At 56.1% G+C, this 21664-nt stretch overlaps 2 protein-coding genes across 15 annotated transcripts in view; both read right to left on the bottom strand.

Annotated features, from left to right (window-relative positions):
• Positions 1-498: 498 nt before the first annotated feature.
• On the bottom strand, positions 499-4678 carry KCNJ11 (potassium inwardly rectifying channel subfamily J member 11). The gene has a single exon (XM_022555752.3). It carries the CDS (start codon positions 3653-3655, stop codon positions 2489-2491), a length of 1167 nt encoding a protein of 388 aa, XP_022411460.2. The 5' UTR covers positions 3656-4678; the 3' UTR covers positions 499-2488.
• Positions 4679-8022: 3344 nt separating this feature from the next.
• Positions 8023-21664, bottom strand: part of ABCC8 (ATP binding cassette subfamily C member 8) — a 75124-nt gene continuing 61482 nt past the window's right edge. For 7 of the 14 annotated variants that reach the window (XM_022555629.2, XM_022555628.2, XM_022555627.2 and 4 more), the window contains 15 exons: positions 21335-21576; positions 21062-21234; positions 19884-19953; positions 19231-19388; positions 17435-17527; positions 13434-13536; positions 12779-12892; positions 12308-12428; positions 12027-12157; positions 11091-11169; positions 10776-10884; positions 10272-10375; positions 9363-9496; positions 8836-8898; positions 8023-8283 (listed from right to left, as the gene is read on the bottom strand). In XM_022555629.2, coding sequence (XP_022411337.2) covers positions 8146-8283; positions 8836-8898; positions 9363-9496; positions 10272-10375; positions 10776-10884; positions 11091-11169; positions 12027-12157; positions 12308-12428; positions 12779-12892; positions 13434-13536; positions 17435-17527; positions 19231-19388; positions 19884-19953; positions 21062-21234; positions 21335-21576 — 1832 coding nt within the window. In that variant the 3' untranslated portion in view covers positions 8023-8145. Of the gene's footprint in view, positions 8284-8835; positions 8899-9362; positions 9497-10271; positions 10376-10775; positions 10885-11090; positions 11170-12026; positions 12181-12307; positions 12429-12778; positions 12893-13385; positions 13537-17434; positions 17528-19230; positions 19389-19786; positions 19954-21061; positions 21235-21334; positions 21577-21664 lie in introns of those variants that run through there. The other 7 variants (XM_022555632.2, XM_022555631.2, XM_022555635.2 and 4 more) reach the window with 4 other exon arrangements.

The following is a 21664-nucleotide window of genomic DNA, read 5'->3' as shown; positions in this document are numbered from 1 at the left end:
TCTTAGAGCTTCGACCAGCAGCTTCCTGGCCGTTCAGGCCTGCCTCTGGAGTAGCCTGGGACAAACTCTCACTGATCCAGCCAAAGCCCTCTGCAGGCCTCAAACTGCAGCATTGACCTTGGCTTGTTGTCCTGTACATTATCCACCATTCATTCATTCATTCAGCACTTACTCAGGGCCAGTCACAGTGCTGAGTCACAGTCCCTGACCTCAAGGAGTCCCTGACCTCAAGTAGCCATGGACTTGGGGATGGGGAGACGGACCCATAAACACAGGCAAAAGTAGAATGCCCACAAGCACAGAGGAAGGGAAGGGACCATCGCTTTCTAGAGGAATCAGGGGAGGCTTCAAGGAGGCATCATTTGGTTTGGACCTTAATGGATTTCAACAGGTAGAGATGAGGCTTGGGCATTCCAGGCAAAGGGAATAAACAAGCAAAAGCTCAGATGTAGGAAGATAAATACAAGGAGGGGATACTGAGGCTGCCAGGGTGGTCGCACAGTGTCCTGGCCAGAGAACAGTAAGCTGTGAGGCTGGAAAGCAGGCAAAGCCTGAAATGACTGGTCACAGGTCTAGCCTTGACCAGAAGGTGATGAGGAACTACTGGAGGCACTTGACGTTGGAGAGAATGATGCCTTTTAATAAGACCACTCTGGTGGCTACATGGCAGATGGTGTGCAGAGGATGAGACAGAGACAAGAAGCCCAGGTAACAGTTGCAGTCACAGCCCCTGTCGTCGGGGTCTGAGCTGGGAGGGGACATTGTGTAGAAAGTAAGACCAGGCAGAGAAACACATCACCAGGGGACATATAATAGCACCTTCTCTCAGCATTTGCTTGCTCAGTTGTCTCATCACGTGGCTGATTGAATAGCAGTCTCAACAGTTAACATTTATTGAGCACTTATTATGGACAAGGCACTCAAGCATTTGACATAACGCTTTTCACTTACTCTAACAATTCTATGAGGTAGGTACTTGTAGCATCCCCACTTTATAGATGAGGCAACTGAGGCACAGAGAGGTTAAGTTATGTGACCAAGGTCTTAGAACTCAAGCAACTGTTTTGAGAGTTAACGCTCCAATTGCCACACTAATGCCTGTGACATACCCGCCTCTCTCCTGAGCCCCTCGGCCTTCCATCAGCCCCCTGGGAGTGGAGGCAGGGCTCAGGGCTATAAGCCTGATGGGTGCCCAACGGAGATGGTCAGACGGTCTTGTAGGGCTGGGCTACCAAAGGCAGGAAGGGGAAGTCTCTGAACTAGGGGAAGAGGGCCAGCCCCAGGTCCCTTTCCTGGCCTCCCAGCTGGGGTCCATGGCGCCTCTGAGATGTAGGCTGGCAGCTGCCAGCCCCTGCTCTCCCTGCCCACCAGCAAGAACAGCCCAGAGTTTAGGTCACGAAGGGGGAGGCTTTATTGACAATGGAGAAGGCAGAATTCTGGGCAAGTACACACAGCACTGCTCCAAGAGTCCGGCTTGGGGGTCAAGCCTGTCAGGACCAAGGGCCTTTTTGCCTCAGGGACCTCACACACCCACTCCATCCTGAGCTTTCCAACATCTCCTTTTCTAGCAACCCAAAGGCCCTCCATGGCCACCCTCTGGACAAAGTGAGTGGCAGCCACTGGGTGGGGGGGAGCCAGGCCAGAGTACAGTCTGAGGCCTGCCAAGCGTGGTGGGCCCAGGACCCCAGTCTCTCCCCAGCCTCTTTCAGCTTGGCATGCCAGGGTCCACCCCAGCCCACTCCAGCCTCCCAGGGCCGGGGACAGAATGGAAGTAGGCAGGTGCAGCAGCCCCAGCCCCTGGAGCCCCCACTGAAGAAGCCTTGGGTTCAGGGGTAAGGGGCCCGTCTCCCCTTCCCCGTGCCTGGGCAGGGCTCAGCAAGGTAAGCCTCCCGGTGCCATTTCCTCTCTGCCAAGCCTGCCCCAGGGAGGCTCCACATCTCCAGCCCTCCAGCTAGACTGTGTTCCCTCATTGCCTGCCCTCCCCAGCAGGCCAGGCCCACCCTTTTGGCCATCACCTTTTCAGGGACCAAGTAGGGGCTGGGGCCTCACCACAGGCATCTCTCAGGGCCACAGAAACAGAGCAGCAGGCCTTCCATCTGGGGACTGTTCTTCCCTAGCCACCCGTCCAGCTTGCAGCCGGTCGGTCGTGGGGGCCGAGGACTAGATGGAGTCCCAGCTTTAGGGCCTGACACTTCCCACAGCTCCCCTAGCCTGGGGCAGGGTGGGGGGGAAAGCCAGTCCTGAGTTGGGGCTGGGAGGAGCAGGGACAAAAATAACCCTGTACAGGCTCCTGCTGAGGCCAGAAATAGAGTAGCGACAAGTGCCTTGCAACACCCTGGGCGAGCAGCAGGCAGGGAGGCTGAGATGAGGAGGGCCCAGCCTCTTAACAGGTCCTGGCCTGGCCGAGGGGCCCGCAGTACGTCCACTCTACATACCATGCCACACTGGCCTGCACGCACATGAGGAGGGGGGCCCAAGGGAGCAGGGCTCAGGAGGGGGAATCTGGAGAGATGCTGAACTTTGCCTTGGCCTTGGCCATGGCCATGCTGCGCTTGCGCAGGGGCCCGCGGGCGAGGGTCAGGACATCCAGCAGGCTGGGGTCCTCATCCAGCTGGCGGGCCGTGCAGAGCGGCGTGGGCACTTTGATGGTATTGCCAAACTTGGAGTAGTCCACAGAGTAGCGGCCATCCTCCTCAGCCACGATGGGTACAAAGCGCTGGCCCCACAGGATCTCGTCGGCCAGGTAGGAGGTGCGGGCCTGGGTGGTGATGCCCGTGGTTTCCACCACACCTTCCAGGATGACGATGATCTCAAGGTCCTGATGGTGGTGCAGGTCGCAGGGCGCCAGGTCATAGAGCGGGCTGTTGGCGTCAATGACGTGGTAGATGATGAGGGGAGCCACCAGGAAGATGTTATTGCCACCCACACCATTCTCCATGGGGATGTCCACCTGGTGGAGGGGTACCACCTCGCCCTCAGGGCTGGTGGTCTTGCGCACCACCTGCATGTGGATGGTGGCGCTGATGATCATGCTCTTGCGGAGGTCGCCCACGCGCAGCATGAAGCAGAGGCGGCTGTGGCGCAGGGCGATGACCGCATGCTTGCTGAAGATGAGGGTCTCAGCCCGCCGGTGGGCCTGGGCAGTCTTCATGAAGATGCAGCCCAGCATGATGGCATTGATCATGAGCCCCACGATGTTCTGCACAATGAGGATCAGGATGGCCAGAGGGCACTCCTCGGTCACCATGCGCCCGCCAAAACCGATGGTCACCTGTACCTCAATGGAGAAAAGGAAGGCAGATGAAAAGGAGTGGATGCTGGTGACGCAGGGCACAGCAGCACCCTCACCAGGGGCCAGGTCACCGTGGGCGAAGGCGATGAGCCACCAGACCATGGCAAAGAGCAGCCAGCTGCACAGGAAGGACATGGTGAAGATGAGCAGCGTGTATGGCCACTTGAGGTCCACCAGCGTGGTGAACACGTCCTGCAGGAAGCGACCTTGCTCCCGGATGTTCTTGTGGGCCACGTTGCAGTTGCCATTCTTGGACACGAAACGGGCTCTCCTCTCACGGGCACGGTACCGGGGCTCTGTCGGGTCCTCTGCTAGCCGCGTCAGCACATACTCCTCAGGGATGATGCCTTTGCGGGACAGCATGGCTCCAGCGACCACCAGGGAGAGGTCTCCCCCATGGGGGAGGAGCAACCACCTGACTGAGCCTTCAACCTACTTTGGGGTTTCTGCCCTGGGACCACCCTAAGTCTGCACTGGCCTCACTTCTGAGATGCCTCCCCAGCTAGGCTCACCCTCAGCTCCACCCGGCCCCTCCTTCACTTTATACCAGCCTCACACCTCAGCCCACCTGCCCACTGCCTACTGAACCCCCTACTCTGCCTGTTCCCCACCTGGCTCTGGATCCCAGCTCAGCTCTCCTCCACTCGCTGACCACCCCTGGGCGTCTCCCTAGGACCCTTCTCCCCACTCAGCCTTCTTTCTCAACCCACCTCTCCCACCTGGGAACGTCACACCTCCGGATCTTACCAACCGACCACATCCCACACAACCCGCACCGTGTTTCCCGCCGCACCCATTTCGGCCCCGGGCTCCCCTCCAAGCTCCAGTTTCATACCGTCTCACCTCCAGGTACCTCTTTCCTAACCCACCCTCCGTAGCGCTCTCGCCGCTCTCCGATCTCCCTCTAGCTCTCGTCCTCTCTGTCTCCTTGGGATCCTCCGCCCTCCAGAGTCACCACTCCACCCAGCTCCACTCCTGATCCCCTCGCCCCCAGCGCGACCTGGCTGGCGGGGCCCACTCTGAGCCGCGGCCTCCCGGCTCCGCGCCGGCAGCACGCACGCCGGCGCCGCGACCCCGCCCGCCGCTCCGTCCCTGCCCCCCCCCGCGCTCCTCGCCGCGGCACCTGCTCCTGCTCATCAAGCCGCAGTCCTCGCCTCCCCGCCCCCTCCCGCTGCCCGGGCGCTCGCGAAGGGCCGTCCTCCGGCCCTTCTGTGTGTCAATCGGCCCGCGGAGGCCGACCTGTGCTAGGTGGGGTGGAGAATTGAGAACACCGAACGCCGGAGGCGTGGAGTGGGGGCCGGGGGCCGCCAGGGGGAGCCCGACCTATTCCTGGGCTGGAGGGCTGGCGGGCACAAGCTCAAGCCCCGCCCCTCGCCATTCACCTCCCACCGTCTTCCTTCTCCCGGCTCGCTTCGTCTGGCCTTGGGAGTTTGCCCAATTGGACTAAAGAGGTTCCTCCCAGCCCACACGCTACGAAATCAGGGCGGGGCGGGGCAGGGCGGGACGGGGGCGGGGTGAAGGGAGTCGTGACCCGCCCTCCCATTCTGGGGACAGATGCCCTGTCGCCCTGGTCCCACCGCAATTTTCCCATCCTGGGTTGGGTCAGTATCCGCCTGGGCTTTGTGGGTTCCCAGCAAAAGGAGGTACCGAGGAGCTGTGTCACCAACCTGGTGACTGGGGTTGGGGCGGGGAGATTAGGTGGCCCGAGGACTCCTAACTGACCGCTTCTTTTCTATGGCGATGATTTTAGTATTTTCAGAGTCACGAATCCTTTGAGGGTCTGATGAAAGCCACGGACTTCCTGGGGGTGGGGGATGGAGATCTACCTTAGTAGGTGTAGAAACATAGTTTAACACCCACTACAGGGGATGCTGGATGCTGCATCCCAGAAGCCTGGGTGGTTGCATCTTCTCAATCATGACCCACACTTTCAATCCCACCCCTGCATTTTATTATATCTTATTTTATTATTTATTTATTAAAATTTATTTGTTTATTTTTGGCTGTGTTGGGTCTCGTTGCTGTTCGTGGGCTTTCTCTAGTTGCAGTGAACGGGGGCTCCTCTTCGTTGAGATGCGCAGGCTTCTCATTGTGGTGGCCCGTGGAGCACGGGCTCTAGGCACTTGGGCTTCAGTAGTTGTGGCACACGGGTTCAGTAGTTGTGGCTCACAGGCTCTAGAGTGCAGGCTCAGTAGTTGTGGTGCACGGGCTTAGTTGCTCCGCGGCATGTGGGATCTTCCCAGACCGGGGCTCCAACCCGTGTCCCCTGCTTTGGCGGGCGGATTCTTAACCACTGCACCACCAGGGAAGCCCCCACCCCTGCATTTTAAAGGGGGTTTGAGCTACTGGCACTTGCTTTACACCTCCTTACACCTGCAGCCTGAGGAGCTGTGTCAGGGCTAGCTTGGGCACTGGGGGTCCTAAGCTCTTGGCCTGAAGAGGAGTGGTGTTTCTACTGCAGGCATCAACCTAGTATTGTCCTGTGGCTTGGGCCCCCTCTACTACTCATGGTAGATCTTGGGCTATACTGCCAGAGATGCAGTGCTTAGGGTGGGGAAAGGAAAATAGGGTGAGCAGAGAGGGCAGCTCAAGGAGACAGAGTTACACAGGAAAACTCTGGGGCAACTACGGGTGCTCAGCCATCAGAAAAGGAACCTTGGAGAGTCTTCCCAGGGAGTTCAGATACTATCACAGAAACCCCTGAGGTCCAAGGGGGATGGACTATTTTGTGTGGTCCAAAGTATAAACCAGTATAGACACTGAGTGGAACAGAGGCAGGCTTTGATTTCACGTATGGAAGAGTCATTTCTAATTACCAGAGATGACCCTCATCTATGGGGTATCCAAGTCGAGGCTGGCACACCATCAGGGGTGCTATAGAGGAATTTGGGCTAGAATGGCCTTAGGCATCTCTGCAAGACTTCACTGTGAGCTGTGACGTGCCCCTGTGCCCTTGCTACTTCCCTTTAATCCCTTGGCTGGTCGTAGGCATGGGGGGTGGGAATCCTCTTTTCCCTCCTTAGGCTCTGCTTCTGGGAGGCCCAACGGTGGAGGGAGTGCCGGGCCCCCAGAGGCATCTCAGAGCTGGAAAGGCTAGGACTTGCCTCACAGCGTGACCCTGAGGTCTCGCTTGCCAGGAAGGCGAGCCCCCCACCAAAAGGGCTCAGCCTCCTGCTCTGCTCCATCCTGCACCTCCTCATACTCATCTCCCCCAAACACTGCACTTGTCAGGTCCCTTTCACATTCAGAAACCTTCTCCACTTCCCTTTTGTGCATAGGCATGTCCCAGACTCCTTGTCCTGGCATTCAAGGCTCTCTGATCTTATTCCCCCTCCCCCACATGGGCCCTTTTCTCTAGCTCTCTGCTTATCTAATTCCCACCCTTCCCATGCCCAACTTAAATCCTGCCTCTCCCAGGAGCCTGCCAGGCCTCACAGAGCTCTCCTTTCCTGAGCTCCTCTGGCTCCTGGAACAGCCAGAAGGGTCTGTGCTGGACCCCTCTCCAATGACTGGTGGATTTTCTTTATGCCGTATGACTCTGACCCCCTTGCATACAACAAGGATGAAGGCCCAAGACTCCTGGGTCTGCACCCCAAGGGCCTGGTACAGCCAGTGCTGAAGGCAACGTGTAAATGATAATAAAATGATACGCAAACAAGCACCTTCCTTTCTTGGTGGGACAGGTATACACTCGTGTCTCATGATGCACGTGGAGTCCAAGGACAGCTGATTTTTAGTCTCCCCAGCGTCTGGGCCCCAGTATGTCCCAGTCACTACCTGGACGACTTGTGGCATATGTACTGTGCTTTCTCTCTGAACGGCCGCCCTTCTCCCACTTCTGAATGTCCCTATGTGTGGGATGGAGATGGGGACATGTGATTCAGGCCCCTCTCTTTTTCAGAGGGGTAGGATGTAAGCTGGAGGTGCTAGTGGCCATCTGTCATGGGGGAGGGAGAGGAAGATGGAATTCATCACCCCTGATGTCAAACACCTGGATCTAGCCGTGCTTCAAGTAGTAACCTCCTGGTCTTCTCAATCACATAGGATAATAAATTCCACTGTTTAAGCCACTTTGAGTTGGGTTCCTGTCATTTGCAATGGAAATAATGCTAATCCGGGGTACCTGGGGACCCACAGTTTTAATCCAAGAATTAAACTGAGAAGGAAAAGGGACCAAGATATATGCAGATCTGCTACCTTATCTGATGAGATAATCACAAAAATACTATAACTCTGTTATGGACTGAATTGCATTCCCCCCCAAATTCATATATTGGAGCCCCTGCAATGTGATAGGGCCAGTGAAGAGGTAATTTAGTTTAAATGAGGTCATAGGAGTGCAACCTCATCCAATATGTCTAGTATCCTAATAAGGAGAGAGAGAGATAAAAGGGGTGTGCACACAGAGGAAAGGCTGCATGAGGACGCAGCTAGAAGGTGGCTGTCTGGAACCGAGGAGAGAGGCCTCAGGAGAAACCAAGCATGCGACACTTTGATCTTGGACTTCCAGCCTCCAGCACTGTCAGCAATAAATTTCTGCTGTTTAAGCCACCCAGGCTATGGTATTTTGTTGCAGCAGACGAATACAACCTAGCAGACTAAGACAGCCCTCATGTCACAGATGAGGAAACATGCTTTTGCCCACACTCACAGAGCTTCGTCAGGTCTGCCTGATGCTAAAGTCAGACTGCTTCCATGGGACCCATGGTCCACCCCAGTCCCTGCCCACCAGACCCACGGCCTCTGGTAGGAAATAACCAGTCTCTTTATTTACAAGTGATTTTACAGTTAGAGAACCCAGGCGGGAGGTGGGGGCAGGGTGGGGCATGGGATGGCACTTGGGCTCTGGTAGGTCACTTGTCTGCACGGACAAAAGAGGCGAAGACGCTGTCCTTCTGGCTGAGCAGCTTCTCTGGCTTGTCGAACTCAAGGATGGCGCCGCGCTTCAGGACGATCACCAGGTCTGCACTCAGGATGGTGTGCACGCGGTGCTGGGCGGGGCAGGAGGGGCTGTCAGGGTGTGTGTGTCGGGGGCCGGGCTGGGGCAGCTGAGGCATCCCTCCTGCAGCTTGGAGGAGGAGGCTTGTGGCCAGAATGTCTTATCTCTGCGGTGACTGCCCTTTCCCGGGGTGGCTGTAACTCCAAACCCTCCATCTGCTAATGCCACCCTCTCCCTCACCAGGTCTCAGCTCTGCCCCACCTCCAGGCTTCAAGACTCAGAGATTCTCCCAACACCCCCATCTCCCATTTGCTTTGGAGAAGTAACCCTAGCCTAGCTCACAGGGCCTTGGGACAGGAGCGGACCTTGGAACCTGGAGAAAGAGGGGAGGTCTGAGGGAAGTGCAGGCACAAACCCTCCTACACCCCAAATCCTGCAATCCAGGCTCGCTGCAAGCCTGCCAGACTCCTTGCCCTGCACTGTCACAGGGTCCTCTCTTGATTACCAGGCGCAGGTGAGCCCAGAGGCTGCCCACTGATGACAGCCTCAGGAGGCCAGCTGTCTCTCTGGGTGTCCCCCCTGCACCCCATCATGGGCCCCTTACCGCTATGGTGACCACAGTGCGGTCTGCGAAGGCCGTCATCACCACCTTCTGGAGGATGTTTTCCTGCCAGGTCGGAGCAGCAACTGTTGGCTCACCTGCCCAGTGGGTGGGGTCTGGCCTGGCTTCTGGCCCAGCTCCCATCTGACCCCAACCCTAGCCCCACCCCCTCCCTCTGGCTCTAGTCCCCATAGGACCAACCAGGTTCCCAGTGTTCAGGGACTGGGTTCCGCCTGTTGGGAGCTCAGCTGCGTGCATGTGTGTGTGCTGTGAGTGTATCTGGGTGTGCTGGGTTGTGGGGATGGGTGTGAAATTTGTGGGTCCGTGTGCAGCTTGTGTGTATGTGTGTTATATTCCAGCCTTAAGACTAGCTGGAATCAGGGTCCCCCAGCCCGTCGCCTTTTCTGCTCCATATGACTCTTGATGTTAAAGGCAACTTGAGTTTCAGGACTATTTTGTGCAACCTTCTCCCTAACACCCCCAAAAACCCTCTCCAAGACCCCCATCCCATGGGTGTGCCCAGCACCGACCGTGGCCATGTCGATGGAAGCCGTGGCTTCATCCATGATGAAGATGCTGGTCTTCCTCACAAAGGCCCGGGCCAAGCAGAACAGCTGCCTCTGGCCCTGGCTGAAGTTTTCCCCGCCTTCCGTGATGATGGCATCTGAAAACAGCCCCAGGAAGGGGGCACAGGGCTGAGTTAATTCTGCGTTGTGAGTTTAGTGGATGGAGTGGCTTGGGGTTTCAGGAAATGTGTGTACAGGGGTAAATATGTAGGTGTGTGTCATGAGTACAGGTGTGCACAGCGTGGCTGCACCTTACACAACACGGATGCCATCTGCTAGAGCTACAAAGAGAAGAGCGCTGCCTGGAGTTATGCACGGCTGTGGCCCTGGGCAGTTCTGGGAGGCGCATCAGCACAGAGTGTGTCCGTCCTGCATGTGTATAGGCCTTGGTGGGTGATTTTCTGAAGCCAAGGCTTGGCCGGCCCCCAGTCCCAGGGGTTTCAACAGATACACCAAGGTTCTGCTGACCCCCGGGGTGGGGACACAGTCTTCCCAGTAGCCTTGATGAGTGACCTGTGCCTGTGATTTCCAGTCAGTCCTCTCCTCCCTCAGGGCAGAACTGGGCAGGCAGGTGGATGCGGAGGGCAGGGCCGAATGTACCATCATGGTATTGGGGACTTGCCAGTCCCTTACTGTACCGCTGTGCCCTGTAGGAGAGGCCAGGTCCGACTGACCAGTTGTGTGACCTGGGACAAATCACTTGACATCTCTGAGCTCCTATATAGTGAGAAGTAGAACTTAATGGTCTCTGGGATCCTGCCAGACCCCAGACTCTAAACTCTGAGCAAAGCTAAGACACGGTGTGAGTTGTCCCTTCCCAGCCCTTACAAGCGTCCTTTAGTACCCAGCCTGTGCTCAGCCAGGAGTAGTTACCGAGGCCTCCTGGCAGCGCCTTCACCACCAGCTTCAACTGGGCTATCTCCAGGGCCTCCCACAGTGTGCTGTCAGAGCACTTCTTCTCCGGGTCCAGGTTAAATCTGGAGGGCGACACACAAAGTCCTTAGAGAGGGGAGCAGGGTCCTGGCTCTATTCCCAGGGGACTCGCAGAGGGTGAGGCTGGTGAAGGGAGCAGTGAGTGGGAACTGATTGACTTGGGGGCCTGGCTGGGAGGGGGCAGCAAGGTGCTGGCAGTGGGTGGAGGAAAGCATCCCAGGCTTGAGGGTTGGGGGACCCCTACCAGTGCCTAGGCCTAACGGAAAAGAGAAAGGCATGAGGGTGCAGCTTTAAAGAACCCGCGCCAGCCCTTCATCAGAGCTAGAGCAGGGCTGCTTGCCCAGGGAGGCTCGTCCACCCCTTCCTCGCTATGCCCCAGATCTGGAGGAGAGGAGCCGGGCCTGGGGCTCGGGTGGGCCTGGTGGCGGGGGTCAGGGGGCTCACCGGATGGTGCCGCTGAAGAGGACGGGGTCCTGCAGGATGATGGAGAGGCGTGAGCGCAGGGTGTGCAGCGGCAGTTTGGCGATGTCGATGCCATCGATGATGATACGCCCTGCATGCAAACAGTGTCACAGGTGGGGCACCAAGGAGCGGGGAGACGGTGGCACTGGGGACAGGGTCTGCCTGCAACATGGGTCCCAACGAGGATGCGGGGGAAGGCAGTGATGGCTGGGCCTCCTGTGATGTCTGACCATACCCAGGACTGAGGTACCATCTGGTGGCTGTGGGTACATGAGGGGTGCCCGTCGTACAGCTCACCTTCGAACATGTCCACCATGCGGAAGAAGGCTAGAGAGAAGGAGGACTTCCCACTGCCTGTGCGGCCGCAGATCCCAATCTGGAAAGAGAGGAGCAGGTACGCGGTGGGCACCTGGGGTGTCTGGGAGCCTCTAGTGCTGGGCTGTGCAGGTGTGGGAAGCCCCAGCATCTCTTCTCGTCCTGGTGTTCTGACCAGCATCTCTTTAGCTAGGGCTGGGCCCGGGTTTGGGCTTGTTTCCTGCAGTGGATCCAGAGGGGGCTCCTACTTGTCTGGCTGGGTGTGGTACATGACTGCAGGGGAGCTGGGGACACGGGTGTCTCTCTATGTGCCTGGGTGTGGCGGGAGGGCACAGGGGTGGCTGAAAGTTGTGTGCAGGATGTACCCCACCTTAAACTGGAGTCGTCTCTCACCCCATCGCATCCGATACGGAGACAGAGGTGGTGATATAGAAGGATAAGAGAGGCAGGGACAGAGGTACATCTAAAGGTCAGAGACAGTGAGACAGACAGCCACAGACAATGACAGAGTGAGAGAGACAGAGACAAAGAGACAGGAGGAGAGGGGCAGCGTCGGAGCAGAGGGGGAGAGAGGGGGGAGTCAGTCAGAGTCGGATCGGAGTGCCAGACAGGAGCTCCCTCCCCAGGCCAGGGCTTCACTCTCTGCCCCAGGGCCCTGCTCTGAAGTTCAGGGTACAGTGTCCTGGGAGAGCCCCTAACCATTTGTGGGGGGCCCTGACAAAACCCCTCTGAGTCAGGGGAGTCTGGGGTGTCCTGTCCATCTCCTTGGTGGGTGAGTGAGGGCAGCAGGAGGAGAAGGCGAGAGGCCCGGGCCTGGGAGACTGGGGGTCTGAATGGGTGTGAGGCCTGGCGGGCCCTGAGGGCCAGGAGGTGACTCTGTGAGGCGGTCCAGCCCTCTGCCCTCCCCGCTCCCCTGACCTTCTGTCCTGGGGAGATGAGGGCGTTGACGTGCTTCAGCACTGGCTTCAGGGAGCTGTCGTAGCGCACACTCAGGTTCTGGATCTGGATTTTCCCTTGGTCTGGCCAGTTCTTCGGGATCAGCGATGGTGCTGGGGGCCGGGCTGGGGGTCAGCTGCCAGGTGTGGGCCACAGCTGGTATCCAGGTATGCCCTCCTGACCCCAGGCTCCTCGTGTCCCCCTCAACCCAAACACACATCCACGTTGGGCCCTTTCCCCAGAAGTCCTCCCGCGCCCCTCACCCAGCAGCCCCTCGTAGCGCTCTGCTTCAGTTTTCAGGAGCCCATGGATGCGTTTCACGGCCCCCAGCTGGAGCTCCATGTCCGCCAGGTTCCTCACCATCCAATTGAGGTAGTTGGACACCTGTGGGAAGCAAGCCGTTCACAGTTAGTGATCACTTGGTCCTGTCCCTGGCCACCAGGATGGCTCTTCTTACAGTTGAGGATGCCTTTTGCTGCCCACCGCTGACTGTCCAGGGGGCCCTCCATGGAGGTTACAGTGAGTGTGGATCCTCACCCACCCCCACCTGGGGCCCAGGCCTGGGTGAAGGGGCAGGGACCTGCAGTAAGCCCTCCTGCCCACATGGTCCCTCTGGCATCAGACTCGGTATAGCTTGGGGTAAGGCCTGGGAGCATCTCAGTCAGGGAAGGTGCCCTGGGCTTCCCCGGGGGCTGGTGTCTGACTCCTCCCCTGCCCCACCTGCTGCCACTCACCATTAAGGCGTAGGTAAGGCCCAGTCCCACCAGGCCGGCAGAGAGCTCCCTGTGCAGGGAGTTGGAGATGGAGGTCACGGCCGCGATGAGGACCACACATGCACCAATGTACTCCTGCAGAGGGAGTGGAGCTGGCCTGGACCCTCAGGGGTTGAAGGCACAGCACCCCTACCCCTCACTCCCTTCAGGGCACAGAGCAGCTCAGCCGAGACTCAACCCCAGCCCCGCAACATATCATCAGACACACAGGAGGCTGTGAAGGCTGGAGCCCCAGTAGACAACGTATGCACACAGCTCTGCTCCCCCCGCCCCCAAGGCCAGCACGCATGCCTCACCAGCTGGCCCACACCTGTCATATGACCCACTTCAGACACACCTGTCACAGCTAAACACACAACTGTTCTCGCTCTTGGCACACACCTCAGACACACAAGCGTCCAGGCAGTGATATAAGGAAGGGAGGGCTCAGGTCAGACACGGGGAGGACCAGCAGAGTTGGGAGAAGCAGGAGGGCTCGATGCCCACCCCGAGTGCACACCAGGCCGGTATCCGTCCTCTCTTCCCACCCTCTGGTCCCTGTTTGGCCCTTGCTCTGGCTGCACAGCCCTATGAGAACCCCCTGTCCCGGGGGTGCGGGGAGCTGGGGGCCACTTGCCATGCGAACTTCGAGCCACCTGTTGGCGGCCGTCAGGAAGAGGGAGGCGATGTTGTTGGAGTCCGTGTATTCAAGGAGCTTCTGCTGGAACCGGGCCTCGTACCTGGGGGGAGGATGGGGAGGGTGAGGGGGAATAATCTTGGTCCATGTAGCCCCCGGGACTTTCCTCACCTGCAGAGGGGGCTGCCCGGGCCTCAGCAGCCCCCAGACATGCCACCTCTGCCACCTTATGGATGCCACTCCTTCCTGGAACTCCTTCCCAGCTACCTCCTGCTTATTCAAACCTGTCAAAGGTGCCACCTCCTTCAAACGCTTGTTCTCACCCCAAGACCTGTTCTCCCCTGCAGGGCTTCCCTGTTACAATAAAGCGCACCTCCACCCGCCCAGGCGCTCAGGCTGGGAACCCAGGAGTCATCGGGATTCACATCCAATCCCTCAGTCCTCTTATTTCTTTCTCCAAAATAGCCCTGGCCTCTGCCTGCCTCTGGCCTGCTTCCTGCCCACTGCAAACTCACTTGGACTATTGTGTCAGCTTCCTGATAGGTTTACCTGCTATCTCCCTTCAGTCTACCCTCCACACAGCAGCCAGCATAATCTTTCTAAGTCATAAATTGCATCCTATCTCTTCCCTGCTAAGAATATGAATGACTTTTCGGATAAAGAACCACCTCCTTGCCAGAAGCCTGTGTGAGCCAGCTCCTGCCAACCTCACCCACCTCCTTCCATGCCACAAATTCCCTTGCTCACTGTGTTGCAGACACAGAAATTACAGTAAAGTAATTTATTACTTTACTTGCCTTTTTTCAGTTTTGTGACAATGCCAAGTTCTTCTCCACCCCAGGGCCTTTGAACATGCTGTTCCCTCTGCCTGGAAGGCTTTCTCCTCTGCTCTTCCCAAGGCTGACTCCTCTCCACTTTCAGGCTTTACCTTAAGTGGCACCTCCTCAGGGTGGTCTTTCCTGGCCTCTTTTTCTCCATCTCTGCAGCCTGTTCATTTCATAACCTCTGCTCATATGTTAATTTCTCTAGCTGTTTAGTGTCCATCTCCCTCACTAGACTGTAAACTCCATGAGGATGGAGACCATGTTTGTTTTGGTCACTAATGTATCCCCAGCACCTGGCACTGTCAATAAGTATCTGTCAAACGAATGAACCTTCCCTGACCCTCTAAGATAGATGGGGCCTCCCTGTACAAGGAACTCTGGAGGCTTCTTTCCTGCCCTCGTGCCCTCATCACGTTCTCCCTTGTGTTACTTTGTAGGGATCTGCCTCTTCTCTCTGACAAGCCTGGGCTCCTGGTGTCGCTCTCCTTGGCCACCCCTTCAGACTTTGCGCCAGGCCTAGAGGAGGGGCCAGGTGTACTTGTTTGATGGTGAATGAAAGAACGAATGAAAGCTGTCTCAGCATATGCTCTCAGGGAAACAACTGAGGGGACTCAGAAGAACTCAAGATGGATCTCGTGGGCATTTGCTTTTCACTCCCAGAAGCTGTTTGTTCTGCTTCGATTTTTTCTGAGTGGAGGGCCTGTGTCTGAATCATGTGTCTGAGGAGAGCAAAGCAAGTCTCTGAGTTGTGAGAGGGTGTGATCGCCCAGCCACAGGGTCGATGTGTGTGTGTGGGTGATGTGTCTGAGGGGAGTGTGAAACCATCGGTCTGAGGGTCTGTGTGAGTAAGTGGGTGTTGTAGATGTGTATGTATGTGTGAGTGACTGGGGAGTCTGAGGGGTGTGTGACTGGCCTGAGGGGTGGGTGTGCATGAGAGTGTGCGTGAGATGGGAGCTTCTGTGGTAGGTGTATGACAGTATAAGGAATGTGGAAAGAGCCCCAGTTTTGGGGCCATATGGACCCCGGTTGGAGTCTGAGCATTATTACTTACAGGCTGTGCCTCAGGACCAAGTCTCAGTCTCCTCACCAGTAAAATGGGGATAGTAATAGTTCCTACATGGACTGAAACAACCATTCAGTGTTAGGCACCTTTGAAACTTTTCTTGGGAAAAAGTAGGGCCTCCAGAAAAACCCGGAAGGTCAGCCAGGCCTGGGTTCCAAGCCCAGCACCAGCTCTCACTGTCTGTGTGACCTTGGGCTGGATACTCAGCCTTAGCTGTACAGCGTGGCTTCTCCTACCTATGTCATGAGGCTCTTATGAGGATTAAATGTAATAACCCACACACATACCTGGCACGTGGGAAGTGTACAACCAATAAATGCTAGGTAGCTCTCAGCAGGACAGGCCTCTGGGCAAAAAGCCAATGAATTCAACGCATTCAGGGATGATGTAAAAAGTCCTTCACTCAAATTTAAGACTCATTGACCATGTCAGTGCAGGGTGTGGGAGGCCTCCCAAGCAGCAGTTTCTCTGGCTAACCGCTGGCTTGGTCTGAGGCTGGTTGCAGGATGTGGGCATACACTCAGATCCTACTGAAGGGTCTGGCCCACTCTAGGAAAGTCGCACTCTCTCTGCCCCAGGCCCTGCCCAAAGGCCTCCAGGATATCAATTCTAAGAGGAGCATCACCGAAGCTTAGAGTAGAGGTTGGCCCAGGAGTGTTGAGGGGTCTGGAAGGTGAAGGAACTGGGGAGTTCAGGCTTGAGAAGAGGAGGAGGCTGGAAGGAAACCCTGGAGTCATGCCAGGCTCCAGGGAGCTTCTGTGGGGAAGACAGCACAGGCTTGCACAGTGACAGGGGATGTCCAGGGAGCAGAGCCAAGGCCATGGCAGAACTCTGCTTTGCTTTGCTTTACTAGGACAAGACCCCAAAGAGGACCTCCCATCGGCCCCAGACGCCCCAGAGAGTGAACTGGGGCTGCGGTGCTGTGCCAGGAGCCTGGGCACCTCTCCCAGGGCAGCAGCTAGACTTTGGGGGTTGGAGGGAGGAGATGCAGGCAAGCCTCCTCAAACCCTGTCGGCTGGCCCTTGAGCCCTAGGGTTACTGGACACAAGGCTGGTGTCACATGGTTACTGTCATGCCCCGCACAGCTGTGCCATCCTAAAAATAACCTAGAATCATTCTCTGGGTGAGGCTTAGAGACCAGAGCCCCAGTATCTGGCTCAGGGGTCTCTGGCCTGTCTATCTGGAGGAGAGATGCCCTAATACTTCAGACAGAGACTGAGGTGGGGAGCAACAGCCCCCTCCACTCCCAAGGCAGCCTCAGATGCTTCTGTCAAGCCCAATATCACAACTCAGAGTGGCAAGAGGATGGTGGGAGTTTTGGAGGAACTGAAACTGAAGTTTTGGGAGAGTTCCTCCAGCCTGGTGAAGTCTTTTCTCCTCTTTGAGTCCTAGCACTAATGACACCTCCTCAATGAAGCCTTCCATGACTGCCTCCCTTCTATGTTCCCAGAGCCTGTGTCCCCCTTTCTTTCAGAGTACTTGTCACGTGGGTTTGTCCTGGCCTGCTCAAAGCCTGGACTGTAAATGCTTCCAGGGCAGGGGCTCATCTGACTCATTTTTGTCTTTTTAGTGCCTGGTGTGGGGCTTGGTGAACACTCAGTAAATGTTTGTTGAATGAACAAGCAGGTTCAAATCTGTACTTTGTGGGACCTTACAGACGGCCTCAATTTCCTTATCTGAGAACTGGGAACAATCAAGCTTTCCGTTTCAGACTGCAGTGCAGAATGAATGAGACTGGCATGGAAAGTACTCAGCATAGTGTTTGGCTCACAGGAGAGTCTCAATGGAAGATGGCCTCAGGGCTGGCCCACACCATGTAAGGGCCTTTCCAGCACTGATTTGTGAGGAATTGTCCCGGCCTTTTCTCTTTTCATGTTTTGCCTTAGTTCACAGAGGCCATGGGCTTGGCTCTAGGCCTGAGATTCTCCTCTCTGGATCATGCTGCTAGAGCCCACTAGACCTGACACCTTGGGTGGACTGGCTTTGGGGACTGATGAGGGGTTGGGAGACATGTGTCCTGGGCTTTCCTAAGCAGAGCCCTGAGAATTGAATCTCATGACCTGTGACCCTGGCTCCATCCCCACCCCCCTACCCCCCCAGGGTGAATCTGGTACCTGAAGGCCCGGATGGTGGTGAGACCTTCCACGGTTTCGGCAAAGTGCGAGAGCAGCGGGAGCTGGGTGGTGTCGTCCAGCTGCTGCAGGTCCCTGTGCAGGGGAGCAGAGCCTAATGGTTAAGAGGGCAGCTCAGGGCTCAGCCTGGGTCTGAATCCTGGCTCCACTTCCTACTACAGTGCAGGCAAATAGCTTCACCTCTCTAGGCCTCAGTTTCTCGCCTGTAAAGAGGGGAGACAAGGGTACCACCCCATCAAGCAGTCGTGAGGACTGGATGAGCTCGTTTATGTAGATACTTAAGCAGAGCATGCTGGACGGTTACTGTTATCCTGGGCATCGTCCACCTCACGTCTGCATCTGTCTATTTGCTTTGCCGCACCGCCTCACTCTGCAGCAGTGTTAGTTCCCTTTCACAGGCGAACAACTTGAACAGCTAGTCAAAGGAACAGAAAGACCAAACTCCACGCTTTCAGTCCCCTCCCCGATAACCACCACAGGCTTTGGATTTAAAGAGCTCCTGGAGAGGGTAAGGCCAGTGGTTTCCATGGCAACAGAATTATTCCTGCTCCCCACAGCTGCACCTTGACAAGTGTATTAGTGCCAAGGGGGTCAGCTTGGGAATGCAGGAAGCAGCTTTCCTGGACAAACTGGTCCCCAGGGCCAGAGTGGGTGCCAGGGGAACAGGGTGGTTTCTCTGGCAGAAGAAATGAACCTTGTAGATCAGCTTGTACGGTGTTTAAAAAGCCACTGTGATTTTGTGAATATCAGTGCACTATGTTCCACGTGGGTACCAGGGGATTCTGGATCACCCAGGCAAAAAGCCGTTTATACAAATCGTGATCCTTGTGGGCAAGGTAACTGTGGCCAAAATGTATCTAAATTTAATTATTGTTATCATAGCCAATCAGTATTTTGACTCATTTCTAACAAACTCTGTGTACTTGAGAGAGGTACTTAACCTTTCTGACCACAACTCCTAGTAAGAAACACATTTTGTATCACGAATCAGTACACACACACCACCATACATGACCAAAACAAAGGTTTCATCAAGCAAAGCTTACTGTTACTATGTGAATACAGTCTCATATTTTCTATTCTATTTCATTAAAAAAGTTACGGGTTGTGATCTATGATACTGATTTCATGACCCACTGATAGGTTGTGATTGGCAGTTTGAGACACACTGGCCTAAAGATTCTTAAAAATTGTCCCTACAAATCTTTGAATCTATGAGCTTAACAGAATCACTCCCAGAAAGAACTTCCAAGAGAACATTCTTAGAAAATTTTGAGTAGGAAAGAGTCATGCGTGGCTCCAAGGCTCACGAAGGCGAATGTGATCAATGCGAAAGGCCGTGAGAGGCTCCCTCGAGTCAAGGCTTCTAGCCACGCTCTGGATCCACGTGGGTTGGGAGGTCTGGTTGCCATAAGACCCCTCACATCAGGTGCCCTCTGATTTTATGCATCAACCATCAGCCTGGACACTGGAATCATACAATCCTCCCGGGAAGCGCTTTGGCAAAACGAATGAAGGGCATAATCACGTGCCTACACCCTGACCTAGCAATCCCAGTCCTGAGCATATCACCCAAGGAAACAGTTCAAAGAGTAACTGCAGTGTGTGCGTGCTGACAGATGGTTATATTAGGGTAGTGGAATATGAATACTTCAATTTTCCATTGTTTTGGGGGACACGACTCTACTGCTTCTACGATGATGATTCTAATAACAGTGCTGAAGTGCCTGTTGCAAAGAACTTCCCATCCCTCACCCCCTGGCAAGTGCTGCCATCACCTGGATGCCACCCGGAAGTACTTCTGGATGAAGTAGCACACGACAGCCAGGGGCAGGAGGGCCACGAGGAACACAGGTGTGACATAGGAGATGACGGCCAGAGCTGAGACACAGAGCAGGGTGGAGCGGCTCAGGCACTCCAGCGTGGACGGGATGTGCTGCAGGAGGGGAGGGTGAGAAAGGGAGGTGAGTTTTGGTATTTGATGGCCTTCAGTGTGTTACCTGGCACCATATTTTGCTCTCTTCCTTTATTACGGGTGCATGTCTTACCCCTGCAGCTACGCTGTAGGCTCCCTGAGAACAGGAATTAGAGCTTTGTTTTTCACCATCTAGTATGATGGCAAATAAAGAACACAGGCTAAATCAAAATGAATATTCTCCACAAAATCAGTCACCTTGGTTTAGAGTATGCTTGGAACCTTATTGTGAGCCAGAGTGGGCTTGGATGGAAGCCAAAGGGATGTGGTTTCCTTCAGCCTTATTATGAGGGTCTCCCAGGGGAGGCCCCAGGTCCTGAGGCAGCATTATAATCAGATGGGGGCCACTGGGTTCCTACCCCAAGGCTCTGATCTGGGGAAGCCAGTGCCAGACAGGAAAAGCTCCTGGGGGCCTGGCCTCTCTGAACTGCGGAAATGCGTCGCCGTCCTGTGTACCTGGTCGATGGTGTTACAATCGGATGAGAACCTGTTCAGGATGCTTCCAAGGGGTGTGGTCTCGAAAAACCTAAGAGGTAACCAGAGGAGCAGTTACTCATGTGTTTACTGATTTCCTTCCTGTTTACTGAAGGAGGACAGTTATTTCTTTCGTTTCAACGTCTATGGGGTCATCCCCAGGTCTGCTTTCCCAGGGGCATGCGCCTTTGCAGGTCTGTAGACATCTGGCCTGTGTCGCTGAGAATTCGGGTGGCCACCCAAAGGAGTGCCGGCCCCTCCCCAGCCTCTCTGACCCTACAGCCCACGTGTGACCTCTGCCACCGTTCTCAGCTTATCGCTCTGCCCGACACACTCAGGACTCCCTCTGTGTCCTCCTGGGGACATAGAGTTCTCTCCAGAGGGACAACTCTCCCAGGGTGGGGAGGGGCAGGGCCCCGGGGCAGCTTGTTGGCCGGCTGACCCTGCAAGGCCACTCCGGCTGTCAGCACTCCGGCTGTGACCCAGAACCGGCACAACCCCAACAAGAGGATTTCAGAACCACAGATCTGGACAAATAGAGGGTAAGTAAACCTGGAGGCCGTGTCTGTGGGCCACAGAGGGCTCACAAGTCTGAAAAGTGAAAAGTACAGATGGTGAGGTCTGGCACTGAGGAGGGGCCAGATAAGCTGTTTGCCTACTGTATTTGTAAACCGAGTTAGCCAGCCAATTGGGCTGCGACAGCTTTAAACCTCTTTCACGCCAGGCAGCCTTTGGGGGTTTTGTCCATCCCATTACGGGCGATGAGAACAGCTTCCCCGTGTGTCCCTGGGGTCAGAACCTGCAGAATGGCTGCGGGCGGAGGGAGAGGCAGGGGAGGTGAGAGCTGAACCGTGGGTGGTACCTGACTAGGGAGGGGAAACTAACATTTACGCAGAGCCGGCAGACACTCGCTGTGAAGGGCTGTGGTGACAATTAGATGAGCTAACCATGTAAGATTCCTAGCACCATGTCTGGCTGAGTACATGCCAGTTTCCCTCTGCTTTCTGCACCGAGGAGGGCACTTTTCTCACATCATCTCCTTGAGTCACCCCCAGAAGCCTGCGACAGAGATCGTATATCCCCATTTTATTGATGGGAGACCTGAGGCCCAGAGAACAATGACTTGCCCATAGCCCAGCACAGCCAGGGGAGAGGCCTACCTCATGGGAGCCAGGATGATCTGGTTTAGCAGGCTGCAGTGCAACCTCTTGGCCACCTTCAGCCCTGTCCACTCCACTGTGATGGATGTGACAAGGCACAGCACGATGCCCAGGCTGCAGAGCACTGTGAACACCATGGCGTAGACGGTCTGGTCGAGGGAGCACTCCTGGGCCTGGCAGAGAATAAGGCAGGGTCCTGCGGGGGGGGGGGGGGAGGGTCCATGCTCAGCCCTCCCCCCACCCCTGCCCCGGCACTGGGGCTGCTGGCCACACCTGGCTGAGGGAGCAGTTCCTGGACATGGGGCTCAGGATCAGGGCGCTGTCAGTCCACTTGGCCAGCCAGTAGTCAATGGCCACCAAGACCATGTGCTTGAGCAGCTGGGAGAAGACGAGCAGTGAGAGAAGCAGCATGCCGGCCGAGGACAGGTACTTGGTGCAGGCCCGCCACGGGATCTTGGCGCGCTGGTGCAGCACCGACGACAAGTTGTCCTCCTCCCCACTCTCGGCCACCTCCTCTGCAGGCCGCAAGAACCCTCCCTGTGGCTTCACATTGCACACCCCTCTGAGGGGAACCAGGGGTGTGTGTCAGCCCCACTTACAGAT

Source organism: Delphinapterus leucas, chromosome 7, assembly GCF_059928025.1.
Source record: "Delphinapterus leucas isolate spDelLeu-1000000601 "Yukka" chromosome 7, BTC_Dleu_Yukka2, whole genome shotgun sequence".
NCBI lineage: Eukaryota > Metazoa > Chordata > Mammalia > Artiodactyla > Monodontidae > Delphinapterus > Delphinapterus leucas.
The sequence above is the reverse complement of the archived record's forward strand: the minus strand, read 5'-3'. Positions and strand labels throughout refer to the sequence as shown.

What these genes read in the sequence shown, in the direction of transcription:
- KCNJ11 (XM_022555752.3), bottom strand. Translation starts at nt 3,655, where the DNA reads ATGCTGTCCCGCAAAGGCATCATCCCTGAGGAGTATGTGCTGACGCGG.